The sequence below is a fragment of the Lissotriton helveticus genome, chromosome 1_1, assembly GCF_964261635.1.
Source record: "Lissotriton helveticus chromosome 1_1, aLisHel1.1, whole genome shotgun sequence".
Taxonomy (NCBI): domain Eukaryota; kingdom Metazoa; phylum Chordata; class Amphibia; order Caudata; family Salamandridae; genus Lissotriton; species Lissotriton helveticus.
Window position 1 is genome coordinate 805,919,808 of NC_136057.1, and position 20,892 is coordinate 805,940,699.

The following is a 20,892-nucleotide window of genomic DNA, read 5'->3' on the forward strand; positions in this document are numbered from 1 at the left end:
GTATGAAAAAATCCCTGGTGGTCTAGTGACTCCACCACCCCCTTGGGGGAAGATGGGGCAAGGGGGACAGTAACAGGCAAATTATCATGCCCCAAAAGGGGAGCAACCCTTGCACAAGGAGTCACTCCCAAAATATAAAAAAGTCCCTGGTGGTCTAGGGGTTTCTGCCCCCCTTGGGGGCAAATGGGCCTAAAAATGTAAGGCTGATCTGCCCCCAAGGGGGGGGTATAAACGTCCAAATTATCTATGCCCCAAAAGGGAGAAACCCTTAGCCTAGGGGTCGCTCCCCCTAAACATAATTCACAAAATACCTGGCTTCATGTGGATTTCAACCCGCACCCTGGCTAGATTGGCTGAAAACCAGCTTATCTAGCCCTGTGGGGGGGCAAAACACAGAAAAACATGCTGCCTCCAGAGCAGCAGCCCAGGCCCAAGGGCTCCCTTCCTTATCAAAATATTTAAAATTAATCCCTGGTGCCTAGTGGGTTACGACACCCCGGGGAGCATATCGGCTGTAAAAAAGGCTGAATCTGCCCCAAGGGGGGCCGAAACACAGATAACGTATGCCCCCAGAGAGCAACCCTTGCCTAAGGGGTCACTCCCCCAAATTTCACATTAAAAAATCCCTGGTGTCTAGTGGGGTGGATTCCTGCTCCATGATCGCGGCCCTACCGGCGATTGTGGAGCAGGAATCCACTCTCTACAGACGCAGGGGGAATTTCCTTTCCCCCTGCACCTGTAATCCTGTTAAAAAAAACCTGGAGAATGACTCACCAAAACAGTTCCTCTCCCTCAATGAGCTGGAAGCAAATGGCTTACAGCGCCTCCCCGGCTGCACTTAATGCAGTCGCCGTGCTGTGAGCGCACCACCGTCATCAGATCCCCAAGGGCAGGGGGAGCAGTCCGGGTGGCAGTGGAAGCACTTCCGCTGCCATCCCAAGTGGAGTTATGTGGGCTTGTGCTCCACTGGGGGAGCACCAGGGCTTCCCCCTTACGCCAATGTCAGATTGTAATGGTTACGTACTCGGCACAGCAGCACCGCTGCCAAGGACTTAACCATTATGTCATTGGCACCAAAGGGGTTAAAGCATGCATGCTTTGTGAGCCTGACAGAAACATCTGTTGCATAGGTAATGACACCCCCAAAGATGCAAAGTTGTTTTGATGCATGTTTGCAGAACAAAATATAATAAGGGGCATGTAAAAAAAACGAAAATTCCACCAGCAAAGCATGTGCAGTAAATTGCAACGCGGTGCAACAAAACCAGTTTCTGCACTTCGGAATATCGCTAAGGAAAACCAAACAGTGCACGTGTCACAGGTAACATATAAAAACTGCGCATGGAGTACAAGGCAATATCTGATAATATGCCACAGTCAAGAAGCATTATGAGAGTTTCCGCACTTGAGAAAATAAAACACACGCACACTAACACAAGTCAGCAATTACACTCCAACCACGAAAGCAGTTCACAGTGAAATAAACATGTCAAAGGAACAGTGAAAGCATATTCATACCAAGTTTCACTATATAGTCACTGAAAGTTTATGATGGAGATGTAACAGAAGCCAGAACTCTCGACTATAGCACCTGGGGAATACACAGACCTTATGGAAAAAAAACAGCGCTGTATAAAAGGAATCTTTTCACAGAAAGCTAGCACAATCGTGATGCCTCTTAGTTTCTGGGAAGACACCACTGAACTGTGCGGGAGACAACCATGGAACTTGAAAAGTAAATGCAGCTGAGTAGGGGGAACAAGTTGGAGGGCCAGAGTGGCAAAGGGGGGCTGTAAATATTAATGTAGAAGACAAACTCAGGAGCTGCAGCAGCAACAGTGAGTTATCGGAACAACAGAGTAGCTGGGTGGGATGTGGGCTGTGAAGATAAAAAAAAAGACAAAACATGGAGCATTGGCAGCAAAAAGCCAAGGGCCAGATGTACGACCCTTTTTTGAGGCCGCAGACAGGAGATCCTCCCGTTTGTGACTTCAAAAACAAGGGTAATGGCACTCAATCAATCAGGGGATTTATAAAGCATGCTACTCACCCGTGAGGGTCTCAAGGCGCTGGGGGGGGGGGGAGGGAGGGGAGGTGCAGCTCCAATTCAGTCGAAGTGCCAGGTCTTGAGGCTCTTCCTGAAGGTATGCAGGTTCGGGGAGCGTCTGATGTTTGCTGGGAGTCCGTTGAATTTGAATTTGAATTTGAATTTTAAAATATTTATAGAGCGCTCTTTTACCAGAATCGGTTTAATGGCGCTAAGCAGCAGAAGGCCAGGGGAAACAGGGAAGAAGGCTAAGCAGCTGCAGATCTGGAAAACAAAAAGGTCTTAAGATGCTTGCGGAATTCCAGGTAGGAAGGAGACGTCCTAAGAGTAAGCGGGAGTGAATTCCAAAAGGACGGAGCCAGTATTGCAAATCTGGCCCCACCGGACTTCTGTTTTCTGAAGCGAGGGACGGACAGAAGAGCCAAATGAGTGGAACGAAGTTCTCGTGAAGGAAGATAGGGGGAAATGGCTTCGCATAGAAAAGCGGGGGCGGTTCCTGATTTAGCCTGGTAGGTAATACATCCAAGCTTGAAAAGGGCCCTCTCCCTCACTGGGAGCCAATGGAGGGACTGCAGCAAGGGGGTCGTGGTGTTGAACCTGGGGAGTCCATAAATCAGGCGAGCCGCCTGATTTTGAATCAATTGGAGCCGACGAAACAGGTAAGCCGGGGCACCGTTATAAATAACATTCCCGTAGTCGAGGCGCGAGAGCACCATGGCCATGAGGATGAGTTTAAGTGCAGCGGCTGAAAAAAAACGAGAGACCCTCCGGATGATCCGAAGGGAAAAAAACATGCAGACACAACTGCATTGGTCTGCGTGTGAAGGGTGAGCATGGGATTGATGAAAATGCCCAGGGTTTTGACCTTAGAAACAGGAAGAGGGGGGGGCCAAGGGCAGAGGGCCAGAAGGAAGGAGACCAAGGACTGCAACCACCCCCCGTCAGGACCAATTCGGTCTTGTCCGGGTTTAACTTGAGGTGGTTGCAGTTCATCCACCCTTGGATAAAGAGCATAACCTTCTGAAAGTTAGAAGCCGAGGATGGGGAAGAGGAGAGGTTGAAAACAAGTTGGAGGTCATCGGCGTAATTAAACACCGAGACCTCCATCTGCTGCAAAGAAAAAATGAGGGGTGAAATGTATAAATTAAAAAGCAAGGGAGACAGGGAAGAGCCTTGGGGGACTCCACATGTCACCCTCTTAAAAGGAGCGGTGAAGTTGGCAAGATGGACAGCCTGTTCCCTGTCCGTCAAGAACGAACGGAGCCAGGCATAGGCCGTGCCCCCAATGCCCGCCGCTTCGACACGGGTCAGCAAGATGTCATGATCCACCGTGTCGAATGCGGCGGACAGATCTAACAGGACCAAAGCCTGTGGCCGGCCAATATCAATACCCTCCCTTAGTTGGTCCATTACCGACACAACTACCTTCTCGGTAGAGTGCAGCGGGCGGAAGCCCGCCTGGCGGGCGGCAAGGCAGCCCGTGGATTCCACAAAGGAACTCAGGGACCTGGTGATATGAGCCTCTGAGACCTTTGCGAGATATGGAAGGAGGGAGATCGGGCGATAGTTGGCGGGCACAGAAGGATCGAGGCCAGGCTTTTTCAGGATAGGGATGATGGCTGCCGACTTATGAGCAAGGGGGACAATGCCAGAGTTAAGGGAGTGGTTAATAAAGGTAAGTGGAGGAGAATAACAGTTGGAAAAGAGCTCTTTTAGAATGAAAGCAGGACCAATGTCCCGAGGGGAGCCTGATTTGATCCGGGCCAGAAGAGGAAGCAAGGAGTCTCGGGTAAGGGAAGGAAACTGAGTGAAGGAGGGTACAGGGGGGGGTGGGGAAGCAGCAGAGGATAGCGTGGAACGGGGAGGAATATTGGCCCTAATGAGGGCAATCTTTTCAGAGAAGAAGGAGTTGAGGGAGTTGCAGAGTGTTTGAGACGGGGGAATTTTAGAAGCCGCCCTGTCGGAGGTGGCCAGCTCATGAACAGTGGCAAATATCTCCTTAGGCTGGTTTTCTGCTGCCAAGATTTTACCGGAGAAAAACTCCGTTTTGGCTTTTAGTATGTCGCGTTTGTAGTCTTTCAACGACAAGCAGTAACTAGCCTTAAGAAGAGGGCAATAAGAACGGCGCCAGGCACGTTCGGCTCTACGGGTCGCAAGTTTTTTTTCCCTGAGGGCGGGTGTAAACCACCGGTTGGCCGCGTGGGCCCGTTTAATAGTCACTCTCTTAAGGGGAACGATGGAATTGCAAGCCTTTAGCAGCAAGCTGTTAATGGCTGAGAGCTGGGTGGCGGGGGGTAGATCATTAAGCTCCGGGCTGGTGGCCTCAAGGGAGGAGCAGACCACAGGGAGGACCGCCTTATCCCACTTTCTGGCCCAGATGTTTTTGGGCAGAGGGGGTTTAGGTGGTCGTCCGAGGTTGGCTGTAAAAGAAATGAAGGAGTGGTCTGACCAGGAACAAGGGGAGATAAGTGGAGGGTCCATAGGGATTTTAAGGGACCAAATTTGGTCGAGTTGATGGCCTTTGATGTGAGTGGCCGTACTCAGCTGAGGAAGGAAGTTTAGGCTGGTGAGCAAAGCCGTAAACTCCTTAGATCTCATATCTTCAGCTGGGTCATTCGGCCAATAGTTTAAGTCCCCCAATAGAAGAATGGCGGAGTTGTTTATTGCAAGAGTGGCCAGAAGGTCCTCTAAGGCTGATAGAAAACCAGGGGTAGACTGGGGCGGGCGATATATGAGAACGCAGGTCAAAGGGATCCCAAAGGAAGTAGAGCGGACTACTAAGCAGTCCACCGCAGGGATCTCGGGGGACGGTAAGGTTTGAAAAAGGAAGTCCGTGCGGGTGATCACGGCCACACCCCCCCCAGTCTTCCCTCCGGGACGGTCCTTCCTGATGGCCGCGTAGGTGGGGGGCAAAATGGCCAGCAGGCTGGGAAGCGAGTCGTCCCTGAACCATGTTTCCGTAAGGAATAACAGGTCAGGTTGGCGGGAATCGAGCAGGTGGAATAGCTCGAGTTGGTGCCCAACCGCGGACCTGGTGTTAAGGAGGATCGCCGAGGTGCGAAACTTAGAGCTGTCAGGGGCGCAAGAGGAGGTGTCGTCGGGCCTAGAAGACGGACTGGTGGAAGAAGGGGAGTAATGGAGCGGCAATAGAAGCGAAGCGCTAGGGCACGGGGGTGCAGGGCAGGAGCAGCTAAGACCTAAAGAGGCAATGCGGGCCAGAACTAAGGTTGAGGGGGGGCGGGGATGCCAAAGAGAATGAATAAGCGCCGAAGGGTATGTAGTAAGAGAAAGGGCATAACAACCGGGCCCAGGCCCCGTCCGGCCGCGGACGGGCGCAGACGGGCTTAACTCTGGCGCAACTCCGGCGCGCCTACGTCGCGCCCGCTGCGCTCGTCCGCTGCGCTGACGCATGAGGGACGTCTATGTAGGCTCTGACGCGGTGGTGGGAGGAGTCAGGAGGGCGGGATAGGGGGTGGAAAATTAAAAGAAGATAGCCGTTCGCCGCTCTTACTCAGCGGGACGGTGAAAGCATGAACTGTGAGGCTGCTAGCAATCAGCAGAGCAGAGCAGGTTAGGCAAGTTAAAAAATCAATAGAAGTCGATTTCTAGCGCGAAGCCCTCTGCCCTCTGCCACAGGGCTTTAGACTGCGCGCGAGGGAAAGTGGGCGGAGCCTATGTAGGCTCTGACGCGAAAGTGGGAGGAGTCAGGAGGGCGGGATAGGGGGTGGAAAATTAAAAGAAGATAGCCGTTCGCCGCTCTTACTCAGCGGGACGATGAAAGCATGAACTGTGAGGCTGCTAGCAATCAGCAGAGCAGAGCAGGTTAGGCAAGTTAAAAAATCAATAGAAGTCGATTTCTAGCGCTCAGCGCGAAGCCCTCTGCCCTCTGCCACAGGGCTTTAGACTGCCGTTCCAGGTCTTGGCTACGATGTAGGAGAAGACTCGTCCACCAGCTCTGTTTCTGCGGATACGGGGGGTCTCTGCTAGGGCAAGGTCGGCAGAGCGGAGGTTTCTTTTGGGTACGTGGAAAGAGACACTCTCGTTGAGGTATTTGGGACCAGTGTTGTGGAAGGATTTGTAGGCATGGGTGAGAAGTTTGAATGTCACTCTCTTCTCGCCGGGGAGCCAGTGGAGGTCACGTAGGTGTTGGGTCATGTGTTCGTGTCGTGGTGTCCCGAGTACGAGTCTGGCTGCGGCGTTCTTGATGGTTTGGAGTTTGTGTAGCAGAGTTCTGTAGATTCTTGTGTAGAGGGCGTTGGCGTAGTCCAGTCTGCTGGTTATGAGTGTGTGGGTGACGGTCTTTCTGCATTCAGGGGGTATCCATTTGAAGGTCTTTCAGAGGATGCGAAGGCAGTTAAAGCTGGTGGGGGTGACGGAGTTGATCTGGCGGGACATGGTGAGGGAGGAGTCAAGGAAGATGCAGAGGTTCCTTGCGTGGTCTGTAGGGGTGGGTGGACTCCCGAGGGCGGCGCGCCACCAGGTGATGTCCCATGCAGAGTTGGAAGGTCCTAGGATGAGGAACCCGGTCTTCTCTGAGTTGAGCTTCAGGCAGCTCTCTTTCATCCAGGCCGCGACGTCTTTCATTCCTTCCTACAAGCTGAGTCTGGTGTCTTCAGGGTTCTTTGTGAAGGATAGGATAAACTGGGTGTCGTCTGTTTATGATACTATGCTGAACCCATGCTGTCTGACGATGGTGGCGAGAGGGGCCATGTAGATGTTGAATAGCGTGGGTCTGAGTGACGATCCTTGGGGTACGCCGCAGTTGATCTCTGTGGGTTCGGAGAGGAAGAGAAGGAGTCTGATCCTCTGGGTCCTGCCAGAGAGGAAAGATCATATCCAGTCGAAGGCTGTTCCTCGTATCCCAGCGTCGTGGAGTCTGGCTGCGAGCGTGTGGTGTGAGACGGTGTCGAAGGCTGTGGAGAGTTCTAGTAGGATGAGGACTGAAGTGTGTCCCTGGTCGAGTAACATGCAGATGTCATCGGTGGCGGCGAGGAGGGCTGTGTCGGTGCTGTGGTTGCTGCGGAATCCGGACTGGGAGGTATCAAGGATTGAGTTCTCTTCAATGAAGGCAGTCAGCTGAGCATTTACGAGTCTCTCTGTGACTTTGGCAGCGAAGGGGAGCAGAGAGATGGGCCAGTAGTTTTTCAGGTCCGTCGGGTCAGCCGAGGGCTTCTTGAGGAGGGGCTTGTCTTCCGCCCGCTTCCAGTTGTCAGGGAAGATGCCGGATTTGAAAGAGGTGTTCATGGTCACGGTGACTTGTTCCACCATGGCGGGAGTGACGGTCGGGCTTGTTGTCGGTGGTGGGGGGGGGGGGGTAGTGTCCGGTGTCTGTCTGCTGAAGGTGTTGTAGAGGGCCTTGATTTTCACATGGAAGTAGGAGCTGAGCTTGTTGCAGAGTTCCTGGGATGGTGACATGTCAGTGGCTTTGCTGGGGGGTTTGGTGAATTGTTGAATAACGTTGAAAAGTTCTTTGGCGTTAGTTGAGTTGGTGTTGATCTTGTTCATGATAAAAGTCCGCTTTGTGTCCCTGATCTGCCATTGGTATTCCTTCTTGGCGTACTAGTAGTTGTTCAGGTCTTCTGTGGTCTTACAGTTCCACCAGGTTTCCTCGAGGTGTCTGCAGGAGCGTCTGGCTTCTTGGAGTTTGGTGGTAAACCAGGCGGCCTTCAGGGGGCATTGTTTTGTGGGGTGGCGGAAGGGTGCGAGCTTGTTGGAACAGCTCGAGATCCAGCGGTGGAGTTCTTCGGCTGCAGAGTTGGCGTCGGTCGTGGCTCTGGGGGAGTCTCGGAGGAGGGTGGTGTTGAGGTGTTCCTCTGTGATCTTGCTCCAGTTCCTTCGTGGAGGATGCGGGGGGTAGGTGCGGCGGTGGTGTTGAAGGTGAAGTGTACGCAGTGGTGGTCCGTCAAGGGGTGCTGCATGGTGTGGCTGAATCGGATGTTAATTCCTCCTGCGAAGATGGGGTCGAGGGTGTGTCCTGCTATGTGCGTGGGTGTGGCATGTATAAATACTATTTTGCGAGTCACTGACTCGCAAAATAGCATTTGCAACTCTCGCTATTAGGAAGGGGCGCACCTTCCTAATAGCGAGTCTGAATGACATGTACACTTGTTTTCCGACCACATTTAATGCTGTAAAACACTCGCAGTTCACCACCTACTTCAAGTAGGTGGTACACCACTCTCAAATGGGAAGGGTGTGTATGTGAGAAAATATTTTAAGAGCAGGCAGTGGTCCCAGGGACCACTGTCTGCCCTTAAAAAATGAAACTGAAGTTTCATTTTCTTTTTTTAAATGTATCCCGTTTTCCTTTAGGAAAACAGGATGCATTTTTTTTAAACTGCTTTATTAAAAAGCATCCCAGAAATAGATGTCTGCTGATCCCAGCCGGCCACCATCCCTGGAAGTGCCAGCCATTCCCAATGGGGTTGCAAGTTGCGACAGCCTCATTAATATGCATGAGACATGCAATTTGCGACCCCATTGGGAATCGCAAACAGTGTCTCAGACACTATTATGCATGCCACTCAGCGTGTCGCAAATGCGACGCAATTTGCGACTCGCTAATTGGCGGGTTGTACATCTGGCACCAAATGTGCTATCTAGCAATATCCATAGGCACCACTTGTTCCTATAGTGCTATTATGTTAAACATTATATAGCCTTACAAAGTAGCAACGATATAGGTATACCATAGTTAGATGACGAGTGCAAGACCCAAAGCAAGTGAATACTAAGCCATTAAAACCACCCCATTAGGCAGATACAAAATTTGCCTCTTGTTCCGTAAGAACTGTGTTATGTAGAATAAAGGATGATTTCAATGCACTACATTTGTTATTCAAGCACTTTGTTAATTCACCCACATTCTCAGGCGTGTTTATCCTGGTTCTTGAAGGAGAAAAGAGTAGAAACTCCACCACATGCAAAAACCATTTGAATATGGAAACACTTCACAACTTTATTCCAACCCAAAATGAAAATATACAAGCACTCATACAAACTAACGCTAACTGTTCCGCACAGTATCAACATGAAAAATGCCCCCCAAACACCCGGTATCATTGGCTCATATCCACACTAAACTAAATATGATAAATCAAGTCTTTCACTACCGACTACCAACAAATTATTCACCCAGTAATTTGTCACGCCTTGTTGAACCCAATAACATTAGCGTTCAAAACCTCCATGCATAGTCAAAAGCCTCACCACACCGCATAACTTGTCACAAAGCACATGGCACCCACATTTTATACTGAAACACTTCAAGCCACTTACTTCTGTGTGGCATAAAATGTTACTGCATTCTCCACAAGATCTGTCAAAGAACTCATCAGCAGCCCAATCTCCCTTTTTATAACTAAAACCCCCCACTACCCATGAGTAACATTCAACGCCGTTACACATCTACATTCAGTCGCCATCTTGAATGGTGTGATCACTCTATGGACTAATGGAATAACTTCTTGAGTAGTCTATAGTGAAAGACTTGATTTATCACATTAGTGTGGTGCGAATGTGAGTCAATGACACCGGGTGTTTGGGGGCATTTGTTGTGTTGAGACTGTGCTCTCGGCCTGCCCAAACCAGTCATGCGCACTTCCCTGTTCTCCATGCAGGCTCCATTACAACCTGCATGGAGAACATGCCCACCCCTCCAGCCCCTGGCTGAACGCTGTGTCCCGACAAATCACAACGTTGCATTGCAGCTTTGTGATTGGCTTAGGGGAGGGAGCCTGGCTGCCTGCTTCCTGTTCCTGTAGTCAGAGACAGGAGACCAGGAGCAGCCACAAGGGAACCGCCTCATGGTACGTTTTTATTTTTAATTTTGCCCCCATGCAACACCACCTGGGACAACCCCCATGCAGCCCCTCCTCGCAACCCCATATCCGCCCCGCCACCTTTGAGCCATGCCGGCCCCTGCTGTTATTTGGCCTCACAGGTGACACCTGCTGCACTTCAAATTGGGGCAGAGTTACTCTTTACGTTGGAAGCATCGAGTGACTGCATCTGTCTTCTAGGAAATGTCTGAGAAGGCCAATGGAACCCCCTTTCCTACCTCTAGAGGGCTTCCCTTACTTGGTGTGCGGACAGTGCGCTACCAATTTGTGGGACACTGACAGTGCGCCCTCTTTAAGACCTCTTTGCCTCGACACCCAGGCCCATAAAATAATGCAAGGCCAAAGTGTTTCCTTCATTTGCGTAGGGCCACACCCCCATGCAGATGAGAAAATGAACCCTTAAAGTAGCACCTGCGCCGCATTTGCTAAGGCATCACCTGCATTACAGAACGGGCTGCACACGCGTCCATGACCCCCTTCTGTAGTACTACAGTGTCCTTTATAGCCCCTTCTGTAATACTGCAGTGCCAGTGGGCAGAAAACGGGTGCACATGACCATTGCGCCCCTCAGGCACTTTATGTAATACATCCTCTAATCTGTACCATAATGTATTGTGGCAGAAAATATATGATTTGTTCTACAACTGCTAGAAGAGTTTTTAAAGCTATACAATCTGACCCATTTAGTGAGTGCTACTACTGACCAGTGCTACTGGCATATTGCATTCCTCGAAGTTAGCCATCACTATGGGGGTGTCCACTTCCTTGCCTGGGGAGTCACAGGCAAGGATTGTCGGAAAAGTGTTGTAGTCATGAATGAAGATTAGTTCTCAAAAACATTGGTAAACCGTTTTTTCTCAAATGTTACATTTACAACATTGTTTGAACAAATCCGTAGTCATAACAGTTTGCATTTTGTTATTCTTCAAAGTGACCTCTGGGAAAAGGAAAGGAAAATTGAATGTCTTCAACATGCACTCCAAGAAACTGAGAAAGACATTAAAAACTTCCAAGTGAAATGCAAGCATCTTCAAGAGGAGAACGACAGCCTAAACCGCATGATCGACTCTTTAAATGACAGAGTGATAAAGTTAGAAGCTGAACATGATAAAAACCTTGATATAATTAGTACTCTGCAAAAAGTACCAGTTATACACCCCGACCCTACTCCTTTGCCTGTTCCCATTCCTCCAAAACATCTTTTGGAGCCCCGCAAAGTCACCAGTCTATTGAGAGTCGCTCGAGATCTTAATATTTGTAACCAGCACCTCAAAGTTTCTGTTGGCCGTCACCTGTCAGACCTTTCTCGCCGTATGAACGATCTAGGAAACACTGTACTTAAAATGAAAGACTTCGAACTGGGTGCAGCAAAGGAAACCGAGGAACTTCGTGCTCTCTACCAAAGGGAAGCCCTGGAGAGGAAACTTCTTTACAACCAGCTTCAAGAACTACGGGGAAACATCAGGGTCTTCTGTAGATGCCGGCTGGACACACAGTCACAGAATTGTTTGGAATTTCCTTCGGATGATGAAATTCAAGTTAACCAAAACGGCAGCAGAAAAAAGTTTTTCTTTGACAAAGTCTTTTCCCCTCAAAGTACTCAGGTATTTGTCTAATTTGTAATTTGCTTTATGTGTAGTGCTAATGATTGGTCCTGGGTGCACTTCTGGGCAGGGTTTATAAAATATACAGTATAACACATGGCTACTCGCAACAAGAATTTACAATGCAACGGTCTCGCCTTTGCAAAAGTTAGAGCTATTGGTATTGTAAATGACAATTTTTTGGTTGGTTTTGAAAACAGATAAATAAATGGCATTGTCATTTGCAATGTCAATAGCTGAAACTCGCGTAAATTAAAATACATATGTTCCCTTGTAATTGACGTATAACATGCGATAATATAGACATAACTTAGAGTTCAGTTCTATTAAACAGAATCAGAAAGCACTATAACAAATTACACACCATCATAGCACATAGCATCACAGCAGCATACAAAATAGTATAGCATAACAGGGTGACATTATAACAGCACAACTGAACACGTTATAAGACGGCAAAAACAAAATCAGGTTGAGATTATAACTGCACAACTGAAAACAAGTTATAAGACGGCAAAAAAATATATTCGAATTCTAAAGCAAAGCATAACAAGGATTAACAAGCAATGACTAGGAAGGGGAGGAGTGGTGGACACGAGGGAGGATGGGTGAAGTAGTAGGGAGAGACAGCATGGGTGTGTACCATGCGTTCCGGTCTTGCCCCTAAAACTGATGTGTCAATTACAAAGCACCCCTAAAGCTCTCTTGAACCAACTGTACTCCTTAGTTCCAGGATCCCCTCAACCGCCAAGCGTGTCAGCACTATAACAATCCGAACACTACTTCCTAGGGTGTATCCCACCCAAAAAAGCTCCTGGAACATTAGGCTGTGCTGCTTTCAATCCATCCAAAGACCCTGTACCCGCCACAGAACATTATGATGTGCTTACCCGCCCTCCATCCATGATCCATACGCCCTGAAGACTGAGACATGACATCCCTGCACCCCACCGAGACACCTTGCAGGCAGGCTTACCATGCACGGTGGCTGCCTGCGTCTTCTTACCGCCTGCACCCCGCCTACTCACCGGGCCAGGACACCAGGCTACTCCTCGGCACCCCGTCCACTCACCGAGCCTAAGCTGCAGCATCCCTCTGCACCCTGCCTACCCCCCTGCAGGCTGTTACTCTGCCCTCCACAGCCGCTGCCCCTCACCTTCATCTCTCGCTCGCTGAAAGTGTCTCTGGTCCGGGGAGGGCTGCAAGGATGGCTGAAAATCCTGCTCGCCCTCCTCCTGGGGGTCCCGGGAAGCTGCCTCCTCCTCCGTGGGCTCCTCTCCCGGCACTGCGGCCGCACACCATTTGACCAGCAGCTTTTTGGCGGCCTCGTCCTGGCCCAGCTTTACAGTCATTGTGAGAAAGAGAGAGCATAGGCGTGAGCTGGGGGCGGGTGACTGGGGTCAGAGCTGACAAGGGCTAGGACTTGAGATTCCCTCAGAATCCAACCCAGACAAGTTTGACGAGGGCTCTTCCCAACATGGCGGCCGTTGTTTGTGACAATCCCCGCCGCTGTTTCGAAGGAACAACTTCAGGGCAATTCATGATTGTTGGAAGAAATTGAAATTCTGCTTAAATTCTTGTTGGTTAAAACGTTTTAATTTCATTTGGAAAAGAAACCCAATAGACATATCACATCCAGTGAGCCAGAATAAACCAGGTAGCAGTTCATTCTGAATTTAGACGAGGTGGGCGATCACTATATGATAAATGCTTCATTTTTTGGGGCGTCCCAGAGTCCTATCGCTTTTGTGGGAGTAAAGGGGGGACAGACGTGTGCGCGCCCCACCCCCTTCTACCTAATAGTCTCTTGTCAAAGCAGCATCGCCGCTGGTTCCCAACCTGCCTTTAAGGCTGTACATGTCTCTCCGAGCCCCAATATCTGTGCACACCCTGATCCTTGTAGCGCCGCGCAGATCAGGGCGCTATTCGGGCTCTGTCTGGAGCCGCTCAAGCCAGCAAACTGGATTTGACGGCGGTCATTTGGGTACCCTAAACCCTAATCCTGCCTGCATTGAGAGGTGTGGCTGTGACGAGCTGTGTGTGCGCAAGGAGAAAATGACAATTTTAATACATGTTTAATTCTGTTTGTGCATTACACACACACACACAATATTATAGTGACAGCGGTGTCTTAAAATTAGCTACAGGCTTTTTAAGCCATTTTCAGAAAAATCTGAACAAATGAGCAATGCTCTCGCACACACGGACATAAGTACACACTATCCGAATTGTTTACATGTATATTCTTCAGTTTGTTTATAGTAAAATCTCACGTATTCCCATACGTGTGTTTGAGTGTGTGCATAGATATGTATCTGAATATATAAAATATATATTGTGTGTGTGTGTGTGTGTATATATATATATATATACACATATATCTACATATATATATATATATATTCCCACATGTATTTAAAATTAATATATACACATAGTATATTCACGAACACACATACTTCTTTATTGATTTATTTCGGACAGTTGGCATAGCACAGCTCACCCAGGCTGGGGCATCTGGGCGCTGCTCCTGTGAAGGATAGACACTCTAAAACAACCAAGGCTTGAACCTGCTCTTGAGGGCAGTGAGATCCGGACAGGAACAGCAATGAAAAGGGTGTTTATTTCCGTGATATGGGGCTGCATAATCTATGCTTCTTTAGATATGTATTCACATGGTTCCACAGAAGCAGTTTAACATAGTTATATATTGGATATTATACACACACACACCTATGTTCCACATGTAATCATAGGCGTGCAGACACGCGTTTGTTCACATTTCTGCTCGTGCCTGCAATCTGCCCCCTCCCCTTTCCTCCTCTCACCTTTTCTTGAATGTGTGAATAACCCTGAATTAAACCCTCTCTGGTGACACGCAGCTGGTGCTGATAGCTCCCCCCCACCCATGATGGCTCCTCTTAATAACAGCTGAGAGTGTGTGTTTTTGTCTTATCCTTGGTTGTGTCTTCACGGGCGACCCCCGAACGCCTGTCTCCTATAAGGCGTGAATCTGATTGTCACGTCCGTACTGTGTGTGTGTATGAGAGAGAAGGGGAGGGACACACTGTGAGAGGGATTGTGTGTGTAAAAGATAGAAAGACAGATTATGTGTGCGTGTGAGAGATTGTGTGTGTGTGTGTGTGTGTGTGTGTGCGAGAGAGAGAATTTGTGCGTGTGCCTTTATGTGAAATTACAAGTTATATGGACGGTGTTGGGTTTTGCAGCGCAGGGACAGTGTTGGATTTTGCAGCGCAGGGCATCCTGCCACCCCCACCTGGCAGTCTCTATGCGCCCAGGGGCACACATCGCGCTGCGCAGTCTCACTCTCTGTGGGCAGTGCTGGGGAACCCTGGCACTCAGCCACCCCTACCTGGCAGTCTCTATGCGCAAAGGGGCACACATCGTGCTGCGTAGTCTCGCTCTCTGTGCCAGCGCATGTGGGTGTGCCATTGTCTGTGCCCATACGTGCGTGTAACTGTGCATCTGGTTGTGCACGTGTGTGTGTGCAGCTGCACCAGTCCATCCACACGTCTGCCTGTGCGTGCCTGCCTGGGGCGTGCCAGTATCTTTGTCCATGCCTCCGTGCCTCTCTGTTGTGCAAACACTCCTGTACATGTGAGCCTGCGCGTGCACGTCTCAGAGTGTGCACGTCTGTTTGAATATTTGTGTCTTCATGTGTGTGTATCTCTATCTTTCTGGGATTGTGTCTGTGTGTCTGCATGTGTGTACATGCGTGTGGTCTTGTCCGCGTGCATGTTTTACACCGTGCCTCTAAATCCGCCTTTTAGCAAACAATATTGTAATTATATTTCTATAGCGCTTACTGTCGCGGATGAGTTGTTGAAGCGCTATGTGCTGAGCACAACTCTACTCCAGGCCCAGGATTAGAGGCGGTTAACATGCACATGTGTAGCCGAAGTAAATTTTTGGTGCCGCGATTATACTAAAATGAAAGAAATAGATGTTTTTTCTATTTCTTTCATTTTATTATAATCGCGGCACCCGCGCTTTACTTCTTACATTTTGAAAGTAAAGCGCGGGTGCCGCAATTATACTAAAATGAAAGAAATAGAAAAAACATCTATTTCTTTCATTTTAGTATAATCGTGGCACCCGCGGTTTACTTTTAAAATGTTAGAAGTAAATTGCGGGTGCCGCGATTATACTAAAATGAAGGAAATAGATGTTTTTTCTATTTCTTTCATTTTATTATAATCGCGGCACCCGCGCTTTACTTCTTACATTTTGAAAGTAAAGCGCGGGTGCCGCAATTATACTAAAATGAAAGAAATAGAAAAAACATCTATTTCTTTCATTTTAGTATAATCGTGGCACCCGCAATTTACTTCTAACATTTTAAAAGTAAAGCGCGGGTGCCGCGATTATACTAAAATAAAAGAAATTTCTCCTTTAGCCCCGTCCTTTTCAGACGGGCTCGGCATGACTTACTGCTGCGGTAAACGGTTCCTTATCTTCTTTATGGGGCGAAACAGATTGCCCCATAAAGAAGATAAGAAACCTTTTACGCCACCAGTAAGTCAAGTAAGCCACTCTGAAAAGGACGGGGCTAAAAGAGAAAGAAGAACGTCACTAGGACCTCTTCTCCAATGGCTGGCCACCGTTTAGCATGAACGGTGATGCCAGCCAATGGAAAAGAGGGGCGGGGATTAACCACGCTAGTGAAAAATACCCTACCTCATTAAATCTCGCCAGCTCGAGTGCGCTTGTGCGCAGTCTTTCGCAGGCCGAGACCTAAAAATGTGTTGAGGGGCCACACAGTACGGTCTGTGGTGTGACCGAGGGCCGCACTGATGCCAGCAGGGTTGACAGTAGGGGTCTGGGTGGGTCAGGGATTGTGTAATGAGGTCAAAATAAATGTTAAATAAACAGGCAAACCACAAGGGAAAGTATACATTATTGCATGTACATACACTAGATTAAATAATAAATCACTGTGTCCTTACATTAAGTGAAATAAATAATTGTTTGTAAATAATCTAAGTGTAGGAGTTGTGTCTAATCAGCAGGGATACATTTAAAATCTCAAATAACTGCTTTCCAGTAAAGCGCATCTGTTCCTTGCACTTCTTTGAGAGTACCCAAGGACCCCTACGGGTGAGTCATGGATGTGACAAGTAGAATTTGATAGGTTACACCTAACTTTCACTTTGATAATCTTTTGATATACGTATTTAATGATTTATGGCCTGATTTAGAGCTTAGCAGACAGGTTACTCTGTCATAAATGGCAAGGATATCCCACAAGCCTTACTACAGTTGCATTAGGTGCACTTGTAATAAGGCGAAGGGATACCAGTCAAGTTTGTGACAGAGCAATCTGACTGCCAAACTCGAATTCATGCCCATAGCCTATCGTTATTAACCATCTTATTAATTATGATTACTTAATGCACATACGAATAACAATAGCTATGTCTAGTAGACAATAGGAAAGGATCCCTTTACTGAAAGGTTCCATGTTTACTCCACATTTATTAGCTGGTTCATTCAGTAGACCAAGAGCACAGTTGCGCGTGCAAACTGAATCACCCATTTTCTACTAGAGACCACACAACAGAGAAAGTACTGAGATGTTGATAAGCCATCTTGGAGGAAGGCACTCAGATGTAGTTAACCTGGATACTAATTAACCAGGCATGAAACCTTTGAGTAAAACGAGAGGTAAAGCAGGGCTGAGCTATCCCGTGAGCAAAAGCAAATGGCAGTGGTATCAATACATTTTAGGAAGGAGTCTATACAGTAAGGAACTAGGGGCGGGATGCATAAAGAAACCATTTTGCGATTTCCTAATTGCGAATCTTTGGGATTTGTAATTAGAAGATCGCAAAACAGAATGCATGAAAGTGTGTGGAACACTTTTATCGATACCTCGGGGATCGCAAATACCTACCTCAAGAATATTAATGAGGTAGGTCGCAAATTGCGAACCCCCCTAGGCAGCACAAAACCCACAGGGATGGTGTCCTGCTGGGCTCAGCAGACCACCATGTCTGTGATTGCTTTTAAATAAAGCAATATTGTTTTTGAAATGCAGCTCGTTTTCCTTAAAGGAAAACAGGATGAGTTTCGAAAACAACAATTTAAAGTTTTCTTTTCATTTTTCAAGAGCAGGCAGTGGTCTGTGGAACACTGCCTGCTCTTAAAAAATGATTTTACAAACATTCACAAAGGGGCAGGGGTCCCTTGGGGACCTCTACCCATTTGCGAATGGGTTACCACCTACTTGAAGTAGGTGGTAAAATACGAATGTTTTGCGACTGCATTTACGGTCACAAAACATTCATGCATACCGTTAGGATTCGCTATTTGGAAGGGGCATCCTAAACACACCCCTTCTGAATTACGAATTGCAAACCTGTGTTTGCTGCATCGTAAAAGCATTTTTTCCTATCGGAATTGGGTGGAATCTGCGATTCGGGCCGTATGGGAGGAGAAAAATGCTTGATGCATCTGGCCCTAGAAGTCAGAACCATGGAAACATAAACACTAGCAGGAAGGCTTCCTTCTCTGAGTCACACATGAATCCACATATGTGCAGGTCTGTTCACATACAATATGGCTGCAGATTGTGTATTAAATGTTGTTTCTCATATTTGCTTCCCCCACAGGAACAGCTTTTCTTTCTGCTTGTGCCAGATCACAGGCAGAGAGAAAGATCTGTGCTCCTGTGCAGTGGGAGCAATGTAGTCTTCCCTGCCTGAACTGTGGAGGGAGCTAAACCTGTCCCAGAGGTTGAGGTCCCAGGGACACTGTTTCAGAAATGCACAGTTGGAAGGGGTCCCCAAGGCCAAAATCAACTTGAGGGCAGGGGGAGGGAGGCACACTCCCCTCCGCTCCTTAAAACAAAAGATAAAAAGCAATAGGTGGATATTCATCAGAGACGAAATCAGCTCAGAGGGGGAACCATGCCCCCTCCCCTTCGAATAATGCACTGGGTCCTTAGGTATGGAGCAGGAAGGGCCAACATAGGCTTGGGAGGAGGGGTACATGACTCCTCCTCTTTTAAAAAAAACAAGCCCTGGGGGATGAGGTTTCCAGGGCTTAAATCAGCTCAATGTGGGGGGATACCACGCCTGCCTTCCCCACCATGATTTTAAATATTAAATTTTATTTGACCCATGGGCCTCCCTTACCCAAAGGGTCAATGGGTCAATTAAAAAAAACACAGCTGCTGTTTTTTTTTGCCTCAACCCCACTGGAGTACTGTGGGATTAAGGCAAAAAACCCTTTCATGTTTTTTAACTTGTAGCCTTTGGGACCACCCACAAGTACTTGGAGAGGCAGAATATCCCTATTGGGCCACTTATATTATTTAAAAAAAAGTATATAGGCCAAGGAACCAAGTCCCTGGACCCTCAAATGGCTGCCCCAACATTTTTTTTTTATGTTGAGGCCAATCACTCGGAACGCTCACTCAAACAATCAGAAGGTCTACATTTTTCTATTTTAGCCCAGTAGTCCAGATATGCATATATTTTGAACCTTAATTTCTCAAAAACTACACCAAATCCCCAAATACACACTTTCTGGGTAAAGATAAGGCTTTTTGCTAAACTTTGTGTAATTCCTTGCAGCCTTTTTGGTTGTAGCTCTGTTCAAACATCCCTATAGAAACTGCATGGGGAAATTGCATTTGGGACCCCTCTTTTTTCTCGGCCGCTGCTTGATGGATCACCACGGAAACTTCAAGGATGGAGCTGCAGTGGAAATTGTCAAAATTTGTCAAATGGTGCCAAAGTTGTTAGCAAACGAAAATATACTCTTCCTATTGTAACTAGGTCTGAACTACGTGACAGCTGCTACTGTGAATTGTATGTATATGTGTGTGTGTGTGTGTGTGTGTGTGTATATATATATATATTCACTGAAAAAACCATAGGTTATAGACCATATATAGTTAGGAATTAGCATTTAGAAAACCTTATTTTACTCACACAAAACCATTGAAATTCCATATATAGTTAGTTGCACTAACTATATATCGCGCACCCGCAATCCACTGCTGATGATGTCACATATTACATCATTCATGACATGGTCAGTGACATCACTGATGACATCACTGATGACATCTCAAATGACATCACTGATGACATCACTGATGACATCTCATTTGACATCATTCTTGTGCTAATACGATAAACCTCTTCAGACTCTAATATAACCTTAGATACACTCAGTGTATACAGACACTCACACACTGTCACTCATCCATGGAGTTACTCACACACCTAGTCAGTCATGCAAAGAAACAATCTCACCTCCATTTCCTCAACTATACAGTTATACACACCTTACTTATTCAAACATATACTAACACATATTTACTCTCTTATACAATCCCTGATACAAGTTCACAATGATCCATACAGCCACTCACACATTCAGTGGCTCTCATGCACAGTTATTTATATATGCCAACTCTCACATGTACTGTGTTTTACATATGTACTTACTATGACATGTAGCATTGAGATATCCATTCACTCATCAATACACTCATGCACACAGTCAACCGCCCATGTAGCTTTTTCCACATGCACTCTTGAACTCATACACCTAGTGAATCAACTGCTCACACATCTATGCACAGAGTCACACACCTCCCAGCCACCCCCACACAAACTCAATCTCCCATAGAAATACTTGGGCAACCAATTAATAACACATATAGCCTCTCGTATAGCTAATGATCAACACATGCAGCAGTTTACATCACAACAGACATAATGATGCACAAATTAAGACAGTTTAGTCACTAACCCATGCATTCAGTGAGACACATTTAATCACTCACTCATACAGTCAGTCACGCACCTACTAAATCCTTCATCCAGACACTTATACATCCACTCATTCTTCAATATCTAAGACATATTTTAACTTTACAGAAACATACAGTCACTGGATGTTGTCATCAGTGATGTCATTTGAGATGTCATCAGTGATGTCATCAGTGATGTCACTGACCATGTCATGAATGATGTAATATGTGACATCATCAGCAGTGGATTGCGGGTGCGCGATATATAGTTAGTGCAACTAACTATATATGGAATTTCAATGGTTTTGTGTGAGTACAATAAGGTTTTCTAAATGCTAATTCCTAACTATATATGGTCTATAACCTATGGTTTTTTCAGTGAATTTTCAAGGTTTTGTAAATGCTAATTCCTAACTATATATGGTCTATAACCTATGGTTTTTTCTGTGAATTTCATTGGTTTTTTAACAGCTAATATCTGTAGCTGTAAAATGTATTCTTCTTTAAATCCAAAAATATATTTTATATGTTTATGAATAATTTTTTATTTAAATATTTTTTTTTCTTCGTTCCCGCTTCGCGAATCGGGAAGCTTCCCGTTAGCTGACCTTG

At 47.1% G+C, this 20,892-nt stretch overlaps 1 protein-coding gene across 1 annotated transcript in view; it reads left to right on the forward strand.

The window, feature by feature from the left end:
• LOC144770857 (uncharacterized) overlaps positions 1-20,892 on the forward strand; it is a 578,425-nt gene that overhangs the window by 276,935 nt on the left and 280,598 nt on the right. Inside the window, exon 8 of the mRNA XM_078655640.1 lies at positions 10,820-11,492. Within this exon, the coding sequence (XP_078511766.1) occupies positions 10,820-11,492 (673 nt within the window). The remainder of the gene's footprint in view (positions 1-10,819; positions 11,493-20,892) is intronic.